This window comes from Pan troglodytes, chromosome 10, assembly GCF_028858775.2.
Source record: "Pan troglodytes isolate AG18354 chromosome 10, NHGRI_mPanTro3-v2.0_pri, whole genome shotgun sequence".
Classification (NCBI taxonomy): Eukaryota; Metazoa; Chordata; class Mammalia; order Primates; family Hominidae; genus Pan; species Pan troglodytes.
The window spans coordinates 31189822-31208937 of record NC_072408.2 but is presented as its reverse complement, the minus strand read 5'-3'; the positions used below and the strand labels follow the sequence as shown (position 1 = coordinate 31208937).

Below are 19116 nucleotides of genomic sequence, written 5' to 3'. Positions count from 1 at the left end.
TTAAAATAGTAAAGCACTTTACTGTATGATGAGTCAGTTATAATTGCCTTTGTGTTGGTTCTTCATGAAGGAGCAGGAAGAAAAGAGGTTATCCTGGTTTTACTCCTCTCTATCCATTAATCTGTAGGATCAGAATTTATTCCTAAGATCATCCCAGGGATGTCATACTGTTGAAATAATAATAGCTGCAACAAAAGCCAATATTCATTGAGTGCTTGCAATGAACAGGCGCTGTTCTAATTACTCTGCATGGATAAACTCATGTATTCTTCATCATCCTATAAAGTACGCACTGTTGTCATCTCCATTTTATAGATGTGAGAATTGAGGCACACAGAAGTTCAGTTAATTGTCTAAAGTCACCTAATTACTAAGTGGAATGGCCTGAATTTGAACCCAGGCATTCCTGGCTCTAGAGTCTGTGCTTTTAATAATGTGAATCTACTGATAATAAATGGCTGGTCTTTTTGAAGTTTAGGGGATATATGAATCAGAATGATAGAATTTTAACTCTTTCAGTTTTTGCTTATTATAATTCTATATGTTTTGAGCATGCAGCTTGTTAAGGGAAAGGAAAGGCAATTGACATACATCATAAGTGCCTGCAGTGCCTGCCATTGTGTTAGGCAGTTTAAACACATCATCTCATTCAGTTCTCCCAATAACCCTGTGGAGTAGATAGGGTTATTCTCCCTGTCTTTTCAGTAAGAAAATTTCCCCAGGAAGGTTAATTAGCTAGTTCATAGTCACACAGCCAGTGAATAGCAGAACTGGGACTTCAATATGGAACTTTCTGATTCTAGTGCCTGTAATCTTCCCCACAAACTTCCTGTTGGAAAAACCATAAAAGCATATAGGTAATCTCCAGTTTATGTACACCTGAGTAACATGTGCCTTATATATGGTGATCCAGGACCTCTCCTTTCACCTGACTTCTGCAACTTGGAATTTCTACCTTTCGCTCACCCCAAGGGTACTTGGGAATATGTAAATTGTAGACCATCAGCACGCCATCACTAGCATCTCTTTATGTGTCCTTTCTCCTCTGCCCCTGCTGTTTTGGTTTCCTCCCTTGTCACCCCATGCCTGGCCCACTGTGGTGTGTCCTCCTTGGTTTCCTCATGGTAATCCACACTTGCCGTGCCACCTCCAGGCAGACCTTGCCAAGGGCACAGCTGTTCCCTCACTCCCTATTCAAGCCTTTTCGTGACTCATGCTCTGTAGAGGCTCAGCTGGCAGGTGAGGCCTTTGCTCTCTGCTCTCAGTAGCTCTCTTCCCTCAGCTCTCACTGGCTTCCTCTGGTCCTGCAACCACTACCCCAATGCTGGTCTCGCTGGTTGTGCGGAGCTACTTGCACTTCCCCAGATAAGGCCTGCTGTCTCCTGCATCTGTGTCTTTGGGATGCTTTTTCTTCCTTGTCAGCCTGAAAAACACTTTTCAAAACTCATCTCAAGCATTATTTCTCTTCCTTACCTCCCAGGGTAAACTTAAGTACCTTTCATTCATGTCCACAGGCTGCTCTGCTCTTTTATAGTAATATTTCAGCAGTTTGTTCCATTCATTTATTTACATTTGTGGCAATGGGATTAGAACAACACTCCAGAACCTATGGTTTTTCCATAATCATATTATTTTGGATGGCTTTACAGAAATCCCCCAATATTAGTATGTATCAAAGTGTAGGTCTTCTGGTTGGTGGGAAACTAGAGTTATCCTACAATACAAACAACGTTGTCATATAAAATGGAAATACCTAGGCTGGGTGCCATGGCTCATGCCTGTAATCCCAGCACTTTGAGAGGCCGAAGCAGGTGGATCACTTGAGGCCAGGAGTTTGAGACCAGCCTGGCCAACATGGTGAAGCCCCATCTCTACTAAAAATACAAAAAACCAGCAGGGTGTGGTGGTGGGTGCCTGTAGCCTCAACTACTCGGGAGGCTGAGGCAGGAGGATTGCTTAAGCCCAACAGGTGGAGGTTGCAGCAGGCCAAGATCACACCACTGTGCTTCAGCCTGGGCAACAGAGCAAGACTTTGTCATAATAAAAAATAAATAAATAAATAAACGAACAAAATGGAAATACCTGGTACTCTTTGTTTTGGGCTCTTCTGTTTTCTCCTTTGTAGAAGAAAGATTGAAGTCCAACCTGGCTCACAGGTAGCCAAGTGAGTGTCAGATTCTTTATTTACATGTAGAACTGAATGCAAGAAGAGGTGTAATCTCCAACTAGCAGCAGCACCCTGAGAAGAACTCAGAAAATTCTGCCTGTGAAAACACCCCATGGACTGATGAAATATGCAGATACAGTTCTTGTAATTGTCATCTTTTATTCCTACTGTGGTTTGGTTTTAAATCTATTATATTAATGATATCACTGTTTGCAGATTAAGACCAACAGAGTCCCTTAAAGGAGATAATTGTTTTTTAGTACCCAATTTCATGGTTATGCTTTCTAACGAGTGGTGGGAATTCTGATGTGTAGATTGTGTCCCATGGAAGCAATAAAGATGCCACAGGTGGGACTGTGAGGCGAGGAGTGCCAAGTAGGAATGACAGGACTTACCCAAAACGAGTACCTCAAAGTTGCTTTTGGTATTTTTAAATGTTTCATCCACAGTGGGCTTTACAAATATCAGGATTTTGATATTTGTTGATTGATAACTTGAGTTATTTGATGGCAAGAGGCAACTGCCCCCTGCCCTTTTTTGAGACAGGGTCTCACTCTGTTATCCAGGCTGGATTGCAGTGGTGCTATCATGGTTTACTGCAGACTTAGCCTCCCAGGCTCAGGTGATCCTCCTGCTTTAGCCTCCTGAGTAGCTGGGACCACAGGTGTGCGCCACGATACCCAGCTGATTTTTAAAATTATTTGGAGAGATGGGGTCTTGCTGCATTGAGGCCCCTGGCCTCAAGCAATCCTCCCGCCCCAGCCTCCCAGAGTGCTGGGATTATAGGCATGAGCCACCATGCCCAGTCCAACATATCTTATACCTGCAGCATGTACTGTTACACAGCATGGATGCCCTAAACAAGTTGTATTTTCTGTCCTTTCTTTATCTAGGCAGATAGAATGTTGTGAAACAGCAGATGAATTCTACAGCACCATGGGGCGCCTTACCCAGGAGATGCTAGAGAATGATCTTCTGCAAAGCCATGAACTCATGCAGGTGAGTCGGCAACATGGAGCAGCTTGGCTCAGGGAACCCCGGGCACGGTGGGAACAACCAGTGCCAGAGCAGCGGTCTTGAGAAATGTGCTTGGTTAGCTGTCAGACTTAGTTTCTCAAATTGACCAAGAGTCTGTTTATAATTTGATAAGAATCCATGTCATAGAAGGAAGGAAGAAATGAATGATGGATATTTGTTGTAGCTTTCTGTCAGACTGTGTTGCTTAGAAGTCATTAGCAGCAATATAAACTGGAAAAATACACTGGAAAAACAAAATCACCAAGTGCTTATTCTGAATTTTATTCTTAGTCTTTCTTTTCTTTTTTGAGACTGTCTCATTCTGTCACCCTGGCTGGAGTGCAGTGGCACAATCGTTGCTCACTGTAGCCTCTGTCTCCTGGGCTTAAGTGATCCTGCCACCTCAGGCTCCTGAGTAACTGGGACTACAGGCGTATGCCACCATACAGCTAATTTTTTATTTTTATTTTTGTATAGATGGAGTCTTGTTATGTTGCCTAGGCTAGTCTTGAACTCCTAGACTCAAGTGATCTTCCCACTGCGGCCTTCCTAAGTGCTGGGATTATAGGCATGAACCACTGTGCCCAGCCTACTTAGACTTGTGGGGGGAAACACTTATTGTGGGGAATAAATTATTGAGGATAAAAAAGATTATTCTCATCAGCATTTTGATTCATTTGTTTTGCCCACACTTTCAACTCAGGTAATTATATATTAATCATAAATTTTAAAGTGAAAGACTTGAAGGGTTTGGTTATTTTTTATGGCATGTTACTGTACGTCAATATCATATTCATCAAGTCTTTGAAATTGACAGCAAGTATAGAAAAATAGCTGTCTTATTAACACTCACTCTTCCATTAGATTCTTTTTTTAATTTTTAATTTTCGTGGGCACGTAGTAGGTGCATATATTTATGGGGTACATGAGACACTTTGATACAGGCATGCAATGCATAATAATCATATCAGGGTAAATGGGGTATTCCTCCCCAAATGTTTATCCTTTGTGTTACAGACAATCCAATTATACTTTTAAATTTATTTCTAAATGTAGAATTAAATTACTATTGACTATAGTCACCCTGTTGTGCTATCAAATACTAGGTCTTATTCATTCTTTCTAACTACTTTTTGTACCCACTAACCATCTCTACTTCCCTATCAACTACTCTTCCCAGCCTCTGGAAACCATCCTTCTACTGTCTATCTCCATCAGTTCAATTGTTTTAATTTTCAGCTCCCACAATTAAGTGAGAACATTCAAAGTTTGTCTTTCCATGCCTGGCTTATTTCACTTAATATAATGACCTCCATTTCCATCCACAAATAAGCTCCCACAAATAAGTGAGAACATTCAAAGTTTGTCTTTCCGTGCCTGGCTTATTTCACTTAACATAATGACCTCCATTTCCATCCATGTTGTTGCAAATGACAGAATCTCATTCTTCTTTTTATGGCTGAATAGTACTCCATATTGTATATATACCACATTTTCTTTATCCGTTCATTGGTTGATGGATACTTAAGTTGCTTCCAATTCTTGGCTATTGTGAACAGTGCTGCGAGAAACATGGGAGTGCAGATACTGTCTTGATATACTGATTTCCTTTCTTTTGGGCGTGTACCCAGCAGGGAATTTTTGGATCATATGGTAGCTCTAATTTTAGTTTTTTTTGAGGAACCTCCAACCTGTTTTCCATAGTGGTTGTACTAATTTACATTCCCACCAACAGTGTACAAGGGTTCCCTTTTCTCCACATCCTTGCCAGCATTTGTTACTGCCTGTCTTGATTAAAAGCCATTTTAACTGGGTGAGATAATATTTCATTGTCATTTTGATTTGCATTTTTCTGATGATCAGTGATTTTCTGTCCCCAGGCTGGAGTACAGTGGCACCATCTCAGCTCACCAAATTGCGGTTCAACAATTGCTCCTGGGGGCTGAGCGCGGTGGCTCATGCCTGTAATCCCAGCACTTTGGGGGGCTGAGGCGGGCAGATCACAAGGTCAGGAGATCGAGACCATCCTGACTAACACGGTGAAACCCTGTCTCTATGTAAAATACAAAAAATTAGCCAGGCGTGGTGGCGGGTGCCTGTAGTCCCAGCTACTCAGGAGGCTGAGGCAGGAGAATGGCGTGAACCTGGGAGGCGGAGCTTGCAGTGAGCTGAGATCGTGCCACTGTACTCCAGCCTGGGCAACAGAGTGAGACTGCGTCTCAAAAAAAAAAAAAATCGCTTCTGGGTTCAAGTGATTCTCGTGCCTCAGCCTCCCGAGTAGCTGGAACTATAGGTGTTTGCCACCACGCCAGGCTAATTTTTGTATTTTTAGTAGAGATGGGGTTTCGCCATATTGGCCAGGCTGGTCTCAAACTCCTGACATCAAGTGATCCTCCCGCCGAGCTTGGCCTCCCAAAATGCTGGGATTGTAGGCGTGAGCCACCATGCCTGGCCTTGAGCACCTTTTCATAAGCCTGTTCGTCATTTGTATATCTTCTTTTGAGAAATGGCTATTCAGATCTTTTGCCCATTTTTAATCGAATCATAAGATTATAAGAGTTATTTGAGCTACTTGAATATTCTGGTTATTAATCCCTTTTCAGATGAGTAGTTTGCAAATATTTTCTCCCACTCTTTGAGTTGTCTCTTTATGTTGTTGATTGTTTTCTTTGCTGTGCAGGAGCTTTTTAACTTTATATGATCCCATTTGTCCATTTTGCTTTGGGTGTCTGTGCTCATGGGGTATTACTCAAGAAATTTTTGCCCACTCCAATGTTTTGGAGAGTTTTTCCAATGTTTTATTGTATTAGTTTCATAGTTTGAGGTCTTAGATTTGAGTTTTTAATCCATTTTGATTGATTTTTGTATATGGCAAGAGATAGGGGTCTAGTTTTGTTCTTCTGTGTATGGATGTCTAGTTTTCCTAGCACTATTTATTGAAGAGATTGTCTTTTCCCCAATGTGTGTTCTTGGCACCTTTGCCGATAATGAGTTCACTGTAGATATGTGGATTTGTTTCCGGGTTCTCTGTTCTGTTCCATAGGTCTATGTGTCTGTTTTTATGCCATGCTGTTTGGGTTACTATAATAGTAGTATAATTTGAAGTCAAATAATGTGATTCCTCCAGTTTTGTTCTTTTTGCTCAGAATAGCTTTGACTGTTCTGGGTCTTCTGTGGTTCCATATAAATGTTAGGATTACTTTTCTATTTCTGTAAAGAATGTCATTGGTATTTTGATAGAGATTGTATCAAATCTGTAGATTGCCTTAGGTAGTATGGACATTTTAACAATATTGATTCTTGCAATCCATGAACATGTTGTATCTTCCCATTTTTTTGTGTCCTCTTCAATTTCTTTCATTAATGTTTTATGGTTGTCATTGTAGAGCTCTTTCATTTCTTTGGTTAACTTAATTCCTAGGTAGTTAATTTTATTTGTTGCTATTATAAATGGGATTTTAAAATTTCTTTTTCAGATTGTTCACTGTTTGCATATAGAGATGCTAGTGATTTTTATTTACTGGGAGATTTTTTATTATGGCTTCAGTCTTGTTACTTGTTATTGGTGTGTTCAGGTTTTGGATTCCTTCATTTTTCAATCTTGGTAGGTTGTATGTGTCTAGGAATTTATCCATTTTCTCTAGATTTTCTGATTTATTGGTATACAGTTGCTCATAGCAGTCACTAATGATCCTTTGATTTTCTGTGGTATCAGTTGTAATGTCTCCTTTTTCATCTCTGAGTTTGTTTATTTGGATCTTCTCTCTTTTTTTCTTAGTCTGGCTACAGGTGTGTCAGTTTTATATATCTTTTCAAAAAAACCAACTTTTCATTTCTTTAATCTTTTGTATGGTTTTTTCATTCAATTTCGTTTATTTCTGCTCTGATCTTTATTGTTTCTTCTACTAATTTTGGGTTGGGTTTGCTCTTGTTTTTCTAGTGCTTTAATATATGTCATTACATTATTTATTTGACGTTTTTCTTGTTTTTTGATGTAGGCACTTATAGCTATAAATTTCCCTCTTAGTACTGCTTTCACTGTGACCCCATAGGTTTTAGTATGTTGTATTTTTATTATTATTAGTTTCAAGAACATTTTCAGTTTCCTTTTTAGTTTCTTCATTGACCCACTGGTCACTCAAGAGCATATTGTTTAATTTGTATGTGTTCGTATAGTTTGCAAAATTCCTCTTGTTATTGATTTGTAGTTTTATTCCATTGTGGTCAGAGAAGATACTTGATACTGTTTCAATTTTTTGAATATTTTAAGACTTGTTTTGTGACCTAACATATGATCTATCCTTGAGAATGATCCATATGCTGAAGAGAAAAATGTGTATTCTACAGGTGTTGGATGAAATGTTCTGTAAATATCTACTAGGTCCATTTGTTCTATAGTACAGATTAAATTTGATGATTTTTTTTGTTGATTTTGTGTCTGGGTGATCTGTCCAATGCCGAAAGTAGGGTATTGAAATCTCTAGCCATCACTGTGCTTGGGTCTATCTCTCTCTTTAGCTCTAATAATATTTACTTTATTATATCTGGGTGCTCCAGTGTTGGGTGCATATATATTTATAATCATTATATCCTCTTGCTGAATTGACCCCTTTATCATTACATAATGACCTTCTTTGTCTCTTCTTAATTTTTGTCTTGAAATCTATTTTTTCTGATGGAAGTATAGCTACTCCTGCTCCTTTTTTGCTTTCCATTGGCATGGAATAACTTTTTCCATCCCTTCATTTTCAGTCTATGTGTATCTTTTTTTTTCTTTAGTATACTTGAAGTTCTGGGACACACGTGCAGAATGTGCAGGTTTGTTACATAGGTATATATGTGCCGTGGTGGTTTGTGGCCCCCATCAGCCTGTCATCGATGTTAGGTATTTCTCCTAATGCTATCCCTCCCTTAGCCCCATACCCCGTGACAGGCCCCGGTATGTGATGTTCCGCTCCCTGTGTCCATGTGTTCTCATTGTTCAGCTCCCACTTATAAGTGAGAACCTGTGGTGTTTGGTTTTCTGCTCCTGTGTTAATTTGCTGAGAATGATGGTTTCCAGCTTCATCCATGTCCCTGCAAAGGACATGAACTCACCCTTTTTTATGGCTGCATAGTATTCCATGGTGTATATGTGCTACATTTTCTTTATCCAGTCTATCATTGATGGGAATTTGGGTTGGTTCCAAGTCGTTGCTATTGTGAATAGTGCTGCAGTAAATGTAAGTGTGCATGTGTCTTTATGGTAGAATGATTTACAATCCTTTGGGTATATACCCAGTAATGGGATTGCTGGGTCAAATGGTATTTCTGGTTCTAGATCCTTCAGGAATTGCCAGACTGTCTTCCACAATGGTTGAACTAATTTACACTCCCACCAACAGTGTAAAAGCATTCCTATTTCTCACATCCTCTCCAGCATCTGTTGTTTCCTGACTTTTTAATGATTGCCATTCTAACTGGTGTGAGATGGTATCTCATTGTGGTTTTGATTTGCATTTCTTTAATGACCAGTGATGATGAGCTTTCTTTCATATGTTTGTTGGCTGCATAAATGTCTTCTTTTGAGAAGTGTCTGTTCATATCCTTTGCCCACTTTTTGATGGGTTTTTTTTGTGTTTTTCTTGTAAATTCATTTAAGTTCCTTGTAGATTCTGGATATTAGCCCTTTGTCAAATGGATAGATTACAAAAGTTTTCTCCTATTCTGTAGGTTGCCTGTTCGCTCTAATGATAGGTTCTTTTGCTGTGCAGAAGCTCTTTAGTTTAATTAGATCCCATTTGTCTATTTTGGCTTTTGTGGCCATTGCTTTTTGTGTTTTAGTCATGAAGTCTTTGCCCATGTCTGTGTCATGAATGGTATCACCTAGGTTTTCTTCTAGGGTTTTTATGGTTTTAGGTCTTACGTTTAAGTCTTTAATCCATCTTGAGTTAATTTTTGTAGAAGGTGTAAGGAAGGAATCCAGTTTGTTTTCTGCATGTGACTAGCCAGTTTTCCCAACACCATTTATAAATAGGGAATCCTTTCCCCATTGCTTGTTTGTGTCAGGTTTTTCAAAGATCAGATGGTTGTAGATGTGTGGTGTTATTTCTGAGGCCTCTGTTCTGTTCCATTGGTTTATATATTTGTTTTGGTACCAATACCATGCTGTTTTGGTTACTGTAGCCTTGTAGTATAGTTTGAAGTCAGGGTAGTGTGATGCCTCAAGCTTGTTCTTTTTGCTTAGGAATGTCTTGGCTATATGGGCTCTTTTTTGGTTCCATATGAAATTTAAAGTAGTTTTTTCTAATTCTGTGAAGAAAGTCAATGGTAACTTGATGGGGATAGCATTGAATCTGTAAATTACTTTGGGCAGTATGACCATTATCATGATATTGATTCTTCCTATCCATGAGCATGGAATGTTTTTCCATTTGTTTGTGCCCTGTCTTATTCCTTGAGCAGTGATTTGTAGTTCTCCTTGAAGAGGTCCTTCACATCCCTTGTAAGTTGTATTTCTAGGTATTTAATTCTCTTTGTAGCAATTGTGAATGGGAGTTCACTCATGATTTGGCTCTCTGTTTGTCTGTTACTGGTGTAGAGGAATGCTTGTGATTTTTGCACATTGATTTTATATCCTGACACTTTGTTGAAGTTGCTTATCAGCTTAAGGAGATTTTGGGCTGAGATGATGGGGTTTTCTAAATATACAATTGTGTTATCTGCAAACAGAAACAATTTGACTTCCTCTCTTCCTATTTGAATACCGTTTATTTCTTTTTCTTGCCTGATTGCCCTGGCCAGAACTTCCGATACTGTGTTGAATAGGAGTGATGAGAGAGGGCATCCTTGTCTTGTGCCAGTTTTCAAAGGGAATGCTGCTTCCAGCTTTTGCCCATTCAGTATGATATTGGCTGTGGGTTTGTCATAAATAGCTCTTATTATTTTGAGATACGTTCCATCAATACCTAGTTTATTGAGTGTTTTTAGCATGGAGCAGTGTTGAATTTTGTCGAAGGCCTTTTCTGCATCTGTTGAGATAATTGTGGTTTTTGTCATTGGTCTTGTTTATGTGATGGATTACGTTTATTGATTTGCATATATTGAACCAGCCTTGCATCCCAGAGATAAGGCCAACTTGACTGTGGTGGGTAAGCTTTTTGATGTGCTGCTGGATTTGGTTTGCCAGTATTTTATTGAGGATTTTTGCGTCGATGTTCATTGGGGATATTGGCCTGAAATTTTCTTTTTTTGTTGTGTCTCTGCCAGGTTTTCATATGAGGATGATGCTGGTCTCATAAAATGAGTTAGGGAGGAGTCCCTCTTTTTCTATTGATTGGAATAGTTTCAGAAGGAATGGTACCAGCTCCTCTTTGTACCTCTAGTAGAATTTGGCTGTGAATCCATCTGATCCTGGGCTTTCTTTGGTTGGTAGGCTATTACTGCCTCAATTTCAGAACTTGTTATCGGTCTATTCAGGGATTTGACTTCTTCCTGGTTTAGACTTAGGAGGGTGTATGTGTCCTGGAATTTATCCATTTCTTCTAGATTTTCTAGTTTATTTGCCTAGGGGTGTTTATAGTATTCTCTGATGGTAGTTTGTGTTTCTGTGGGATCAGTGATGATATCTCCTGTATCATTTTTTATTGTGTCTATTTGATTCTTCTCTCTTTTCTTCTTTATTAGTCTGGCTAGCGGTCTGTCTATTTTGTTAATCTTTTCAAAAAACCACCTCCTGGATTCATTGATTTTTTTTTTTGAAGGGTTTTTCATGTCTTTATCTCCTTCAGTTCCACTCTGATCCTCATTTTATGAGTTCAGCATCATCCTCATACCAAAACCTGGCAGAGACACAACAAAAAAAGAAAATTTCAGGCCAATATCCCATTTGCTTGGTAAATCTTCCTCCATCCCTTTATTTTGAGCCTATGTAGTCTTTGCACGTGAGATGGGTCTTCTGAATACAGCACACCGATGGGTCTTGACTCTTTATCCAGTTTGCCAGTCTGTGTCTTTTAATTGGGGCATTTAGCCCATTTACATTTAAGATTAATATTGTTATGTGTGAATTAGATCATTATGATGCTAGCTGGTTATTTTGCTCATTAGGTGATGCAGTTTCTTCATAGTGTTGTTGGTCTTTACAATTTGGTATGTTTTTACAGTGGTTGGTACCAGTTTTTCCTTTCCATATTTAGTGCTCCCTTAAGGGGCTCTTGTGAGGCAGGCCTGGTGGTAACAAAATCTCTCAGCATTTGCTTGTCTGGGATTTTATTTCTCCTTTGCTTATGAAACTTAGTTTGGCTGGATGTGAGATTCTGGGCTGAATATTCTTTTCTTTAAGAATATTGAATATTGGCCTTCACTCTTTTCTGGCTTGTAGGGTTTCTGCAGAGAGATCCACTGTTAGTCTGATGGGCTTCCCTTTGTGGGTAACCCGACCTTTCTTTGGCTGCCCTTAACATTTTTTCCTTCATTTCAACCTTGGTGAATCTGACGATTATGTGTCTTGGGGTTGCTCTGCTCGAGGAGTATCTTTGTGGTGTTCTCTGTATTTCCTGAATTTGAATGTTGGCCTGTCTTGCTAGATTGGGGAAGTTCTCCTGGGTAATATCTTGAAGAGTGTTTTCCAACTCAGTTCCATTCTTCCCGTCACTTTCAGGTACACCACTCAAATGTAGGTTTGGTCTTTTTACATAGTCCCATATTTCTTAGAGGCTTTGTTTGTTCCTTTTCATTCTTTTTTCTCTAATCTTATCTTCGTGCTTTATTTAATCTCTGATATCCTTTCTTCCGCTTGATCAATTTGGCTGTTGACACTTGTGTATACTTCACAAAGTTCTTGTGCTGTGTTTTTCAGCTCCATCAGGTCATTTATGTTCTTCTCTAAACTGGTTATTCTAGTCAGCAATTCCTCTAACCTTTCTTCAAGGTTCTTAGCTTCATGGTTCTTTAGCTCAGAGGAGTTTATTATTACCCACCTTCTGAAGCCTACTTCTGTCAATTCATCAAACTCATTCTCTGTCTAGTTTTGTTCCCTTGCTGGTGAGGAGTTGTGATCCTTTGGAGAAAAAGAGGCGTTCTGGTTTTTGGTATTTTCGGTCTTTTTGCGCTGGTTTTCCCTCATTTTCATGGATTTATCTACCTTTGGTCTTTGATGTCAGTGACCTTCGGATGGGGTTTTTGTGTGGACATCCCTTTTGTTGATGTTGATGCTATTCCTTTCTGTTTGTTAGTTTTCTTTCTAACAGTCAGGCCTCTCTGCTGCATGTCTACTGGAGTTTGTTGGAGGTCCACTCCAGACCCTGTTTTCCTGGGTATCACCAGTGAAGGCTACAGAACAGCAAAGATTGCTGCCTGTTCCTTCCTCTGGAAGCTTTGTCCCAGAGGGGCACCTGCCAGATGCCAGCCAGAGCTCTCCTCTATGAGGTGTCTGTTGACCCCTGCTGGGAGGTATATCCCAGTCAGGAGGCACGGGAGTCAGGGACCCACTTGAGGAGGCAGTCTGTCCCTTGGTAGAGCTCGAGCACTGTGCCGAGAGATCCACTGCTCTCTTCAGAGCCAGCAGGGAGGAACATTTAAGTCTGCTGAAGTTGTGCCCACAGCTGCCCCTTCCCCCAGGTGCTCTGTCCCAGGGAGATGGGAGTTTTATCTATAAGCCCCTGACTGGGGCTGCTGCCTTTCTTTCAGAGATACCCTGCCCAGAGAGGAAGAATGTAGAGAAGCAGTCTAGCGACAGCGGCTTTGCCGAGCTGTGGTGGGCTCCTCCCAGTTCGAACTTCCTGGCAGCTTTCTTTACACTGTGAGAGGAAAACCACCTACTCAAGCCTCAGTAATGGTGGACGTCCCTACCCCCACCAAGCTTGAGCGTCCCAGGTTGACTTCAGACTGCTGTGCTGGCAGCAAGAATTTCAAGCCAGTGGATCTTAGTTTGCTGGGCTCCATGGGGATGGGATCCACTGAGCTAGACCACTTGGCTCCCTGGCTTCAGCCCCCTTTCCAGAGGAGTGAACAGTTCTGTCTTGCTGATGTTCTAGGCACCACTGGGGTATGAAAAAAAAACTCCTGCAGCTAGCTCAATGTCTGCCCAAATGGCTGCCCAGTTTTGTGGTTGAAACCCAGGGCCCTGGTGGTGTAGGCACCCGAGGGAATCTCCTGGTCTGTGGGTTGTGAAGACCATGGGAAAAGCATAGTATCTGGGCCAGAATGCATCATTCCTCATGGCACAGTCCCTCAAGGCTTCCCTTTGCTAGGGGAGGGAGTCTCCCAACCCCTTGTGTTTCCTGGGTGAGGTGATGCCCCACCCTGCTTCAGCTTACCCTCCGTGGGCTGCACCCATTGTCTAACCAGTCTCAGTGAGATGAACGGGGTATCTCAGTTGGAAATGCAGAAATCACCCACCTTCTGCATTGATCTTGCTGGGAGCTGCAGACTGGAGCTGTTTCTATTCAGCCATCTTGCCAGCTACCTGAGTCCATATGTATCTTTACAGGTGAAGTGTGTTTCTTGTAGGAAACAGATCATTGGGTCCTATTTTTTCATCCATTCAGCCACTCTGTGTCTTTTGATTGGAGAATTTAGTGGATTTACATTCAGTGTTATTGATAAGTAAAGCCTTACCCCTGCCATTTTGTTATTTGTTTTCTGGTGGTTTTGTGGGCTTCTCTTTCTTCTTTCCTTCGTTTCTGTCTTCCTTTTTTGTGAAGGTGATTTTTCTCTGGTGGTGTGCTTTAATTTCTTGCTTTTTATTTTTTGTGTATTGTATGTTTTTTGATTTGAGGTTACCACGACACTGGCACATACTATCTTAAACCTATTATTTTAAACTGATGGCAACGTAACACTGGTTGCATAAGCAAACATGCGAAAAGAAAACTAATAAAAACTCCATACTTTAACTTTGTCCCTCTGCTTTTTAACTCCTTGTTGTTTCTCTTTATGTACTGTCTATGTCTTAAAAAGTTGTTCTAGTTATTATTTATTGGTTCAGCATTTAGTCTTTCTTTTTCTTTCTTTTTTTTTTTTTTTTTTTGAGATGGAGTCTTGCTCTGTCGCCCAGGCTGGAATGCAGTGGCGTGATCTCGGCTCACTGCAAGCTCCGTCTCCCAGGTTCATGCCATTCTCCTGCCTCAGCCTCCTGAGTAGCTGGGACTATAGGCGCCTGCCACCACACCCAACTAATTTTTTTGTATTGTTAGTAGAGACAGGGTTTCACCGTGTTAGCCAGGATGGTCTCGCTCTCCTGACCTTGTGATCCACCTGCCTTGGCCTCCCAAAGTGCTGGGATTACAGGTGTGAGCCACCGCGCCTGGCCATCATTTAGTCTTTCTACTTAGGTCAAGAGGAGTTAATACACCACAATTACAGTGTTATCCTAAACTTGTGTTTTTCTGTGTGCTTACTATTACCAGTGAGTTTTTTACCCTCACATGCTTTCTTCTTGCTCATTAACATCCTTTTCTTTCAGATTGAAGAACTCTCTTTAGCATTTCTTATAGGACAGGTCTACTGTTGATGAAATCCCTCAGCTTTTGTTTGTCTAGGAAGGTCTTTATTCTTCCTTTATGCTTAAAGATATTTTCGCTGGATATACTTACTATTCTAGGGTAGAAGTTTTTTTTTTCTTTTGGCAGTTTGAATATGTCATGCCACTCTCTCTTGGTTATGCCACTCTCTCCTGGCCTGTAAGATTTCCACTGAGAAGTCTGTTGCAAGACATATTGGAGCTCCATTGTATGTTACTCATTTTTTTTTCTTGCTACTTTTAGGATCATTTCTTTACCCTTGACCTTTGAGAGTTTGATTGTAAAACGCCTTGAGGGAGTCTTCTTTGGGTTAAATCTGTTGGTGTTCTATAACCTTCTTGTACTTGACTGTTGATGTACTTCTCTTGGTTTGGGAAGTTCTTTGATATTATCTCTTTGAATAAGTTTCCTATCCCTATCTCTTTCTCTAACTCCACTTTAAGGCCAATAACTGTTAGATTTGCCCTTTTGAGGCTATTTGCTAGATTCCATAGGCATACTTCATTATTTTTTATTCTTTTTTCTTTTATCTCCTCTGTGTATTTTCATATAGCCTGTCTTCAAGCTCACTAATTATTCTACTTGATCAATTCTGCTATTAAGAGACTCTGATGCATTGTTCAGCGTGTCGATTGCATTTTTCAAGTCCATAATTTCTGCTTAACTATTTCACTCTTTTTGTTAAATTTTTATGATAGAATTCTGAATTCCTTCTCTGTGTTATCTTGAATTGCTTTTGAATTCTCTGTCTAAAAGGTCATATATCTCTGTTACTCCAGGATTGGTCCCTGGTGCTTTATTTAGTTCATTTGGTGAGGTCATGTTTTCCTGGATGGTGTTGATGCTTGTAGATGTTCTCTTGTGTCTGGACATTGAAGAGTTAGGTATTATAGTCTTCACAATCTGAGCTTGTTTGTGCCTATCCTTCTTGGGAAGGCTTTCCAGGTGTTAGGACATTCTTGCATTGCTACAAAGAAATACTTGAGACTGGATAATTTATAAAGAAAAGAAATTTAATTGGTTCATGCAGGCTGTATAAGCAGCATGACCCTGGCATCTGCTTGGCTTCTGTGGAGGCCCAGGGAGCTTTTAATCATGGCAAGGTAAAGAGGGAACAGACATGTCACATAGCCAGAGCAGGAGGAAGAGAGAGTTAGATGGGGGGGGGGGGGGGGCGGTGCCACACACTTTTAAACAACCAGATCTTATGTGAACTCAGAGCAAGAGCTCACTTATCACCAAGGGAATGGCTCAAGCCATTCATGAGGGATCTGCCTTCATGATCCAAACACCTCCCACCAGGCCCCACCTCCAACATTGGAGATTACAATTCAACATGAGATTTGGGTGAGAAAAATATCCAAATTATCACCAGGTATTAGAAGGGACTTGGGCCCCAAGCCCAATAATGCTGTGGTTTTTGCAGACTTGTAGAGGTACCCACCTTGGTGGTCTTTCAGAAGATCTGGAAGAATTCTCTGGATTACCAGGCAGAGACTCTTATTCTTTTCCTTTAATTTCTCTGAAACATGTGGAGTCTCTTTCTGTGATGAGCCCTCTGGAACTGGGGGTGTGGTGATGCAAACACCCCTGTGGCCACTACCACTGGGACTGTGTTGGGTCAGACCTGAAGTTAGCTCAGCACTGGGCCTTGCCCAAGGCCCTTCCCTTCAGGGCAGTGAGTTCCCCCCAGGCCCCAGGTGTGTCTAGAGTTTTTTTCTGGGGGCCAGGGATTGGAGTTAAAAACCTTAGAAATTTACCTGATAGTCTATTCTACTGCAGCTAAGCTGACACTGAAACTACAATACAAAGTTCTTCCTGCTCTTCCCTCCCCATACCACAGGCAGAAGAGCTTCTACCTGTGGCCACCACCACCACTAGTCCATAGGGGGTTCTGCTGGGCCACTACCAATGTTTGCTTAAAGCCCAAGGGCTCTTCCATCAGCTTATGGTGAATGCTGCGAGACCTGGGAGTCACCCTTCAGGGCAGTGGGCTCCCCACTGCCCCAGGGCAGGTCCAGAAATGCTGTCCAAGAGCCTGGGCCTGGACTCAGAGACCCCAAGAGCCTGCTTGTTGCTCTACCCTACTGTGGCTGAGCTGGTATCTAGGGTGCAAGACAAAGTCCCCTTTACTTTTCCCTCTGTTTTTCTCAAACAGATGAATCTTTCACCATAGCCACCACAGCTGGGAATATGCTGGGTCTCCCCTGAAACCAGCATGTCTCAGAGCTCGGGCCCATGGCATACTCCCTGGATATTGCTGGTTGTTATTCAGGGTCCAAGGACTCTTTAGTCAGCAGGTGACGAATCCTGCAAGTGTTGAGTCCTTCCCTTTAAGGCAGGGGTTCTCTTTTGGCCCAGGGTGTGGCTGGAAATGTCATTTGGGAGCTAGGGCCTGGAATAGGGGCCTCATGACTCTGCCTGGTGCCCTATCCTGTTGTGGCTGAGCTGCTATCCAAGATGCAAGACAAAATCCTCTTTACTCTTCATTCTCCTCTCCTTAAGCAGAAGGAAGGAGTCACTTTCATTGCTATGAGCTGCACTGCCTGGGGTTGGCGGAGGGATGGCGCAAGCCCTCCCATAGCCAAACCAGCTTGTGTCTCCCTAGGTCATGTGCCACCCTAGTTTACTGGCTCTAAGCCCAGCCTAGCACTAGGAGTTGCCTAGGAATTGCAGTCCTTGTGTCCTAGTCTGCTGTTCGGGTTTACCTAGGACCCCAGAGCACTTTGGCCTGCAATGGCGAGGCTTGCTGAGGAACTCGAGTTCCAGCAGCTAGATGGGCGATTCCCCACTGGCTAGGTCTGGTTCAAATGCCCCCTCTGTGTGTGAATGCTGAGTGAGCCCAGCACAACTTTGCTCTCCATTGTGGCAGAGCAGCACTGAGTTCAATGTAAAGTCCTCTAGTCACTGCACTCTCCCATCCCCAAGTGCACAGACTCTTTCTCCATGTCTTATGGCCACTGCCAGGGGATTGGGGAGGGGTGGCATCCGTGACTCAAGACTGTCTCTCCTTCCCTTCTCAATGCCTCTTTCCATGATATGGAGTTCAAATCAGATATTGTGATTATTCACCTAATTTTTGGTTCTTGTTATGGTGCTTCTCTGTGTACAGATAGTTGTTAAAATTTGGTGTTGCAGCAGGGGGCATGAATGGTGTAAGCTTCTATTCTGCCATCTTGTCTGCCGCCCACCCTCCATTCCCACCAAACTTACTAATTCATTAAACAAACATTTATTGAGAATCCATGGTTAGTTTTCTGCCTTTTCTTTTTCAATAAATGTTGAATTAAACCCAACTTGTAGATGATGGCTGTCTTTGTAGATTCCCTCTGCTCTAATACAGAATGAGTCTTTTACCATAGCCACTACAGCTGGGAATATGCTGGATCTCCCCTGAAGCCAGCATGTCTCAGAGCTCAGGGCCCATGGCATACTCCCTGGATATTTCTGGTTGTTATTCAGGGTCTTTAGTCAGCAGGTGATGAATCCTACCAGTGCTGGGTCCTTCCCTTTAAGGCAGTGGGGTTCCCTTTTGGCCCAGGGTGTGGCTAGAAATGTCATCTGGGAGCTAGGGCCTGGAATAGGGGCCCAGCATTTTGCTACCAGAGTAATGATCCATACTTACTGCTTTGGTCATTTCCTTGCTCTACACTAAGTCCTTCAGCACTTCCTTGTTACTAACCACGGTAAATAAAATGCTTCAGCCTGATTTTCTATGCTGTATATTAAGTTCTCCAAATATTTATCGAGCACCTCTAAATGTCAGGTAATGTGCCAGGTGCAGGGACACAGAAGAAAGCATGGGCTATGTCATCGGGAGCCTATAGTCTCCTAGAGCACAGTGTGGGGAGTGCGTTGAGGGAGGTGTGCAGAGGGGCTGGGGGCTGAGGAAGAGAGAAGACCTCATCTAGCCTGAGGGGCAGGGGTGGAGTGAGTTGGAGGAGAGGAAGTTAGGAAAGCCTTTCTTGAGGGAATTCATGTCTGGTTTTACCTTTACAGAAGAATAGGATTTGACTAGGCTGTGTGTGTGTGTGTGTGTGTGTGTGTGTGTGTGTGTCTGTGTGGAGGGGTGCACATATATGCGAGGGTGTTGTGTGTGTGTGTGTGTGTGGAGGGGTGCACATATATGCGAGGGTGTTGTGTGTGCGTGTGTGTGTTGAAGGCTCTGGTGCAGAGTGGAGAGTCAATTTGTGTTTGAGAGAGCAGCATGTGTCAAGGTCTGTTGATAATATACTGCATAAGTGTGAGGGGGACTGTCAGAAGGCTGGAATTCAGGGACTGGCTCATGAAAGACCACAATGCCTGGTAAGGCACTTGGACTTGATGTTTCAGGTCAGTGATTGAGAGATTGTATTTGCTGGAGTTCTAAGGCTTCTGTGGACCCTTTGGAAAGGGGAATAGAAGAGCTGTGGACCTGAAAGATTTTAA

General features: G+C 41.9%; 1 protein-coding gene across 4 annotated transcripts in view; it reads left to right on the top strand.

Moving 5' to 3' along the window:
- Positions 1-19116, top strand: part of TBC1D30 (TBC1 domain family member 30) — a 119281-nt gene that overhangs the window by 80948 nt on the left and 19217 nt on the right. For all 4 annotated transcript variants that reach the window (XM_024347705.3, XM_024347703.3, XM_054663112.2 and 1 more), the window contains one exon: positions 3061-3166. In XM_024347705.3, the coding sequence (XP_024203473.2) occupies positions 3061-3166 (106 nt within the window). The remainder of the gene's footprint in view (positions 1-3060; positions 3167-19116) is intronic.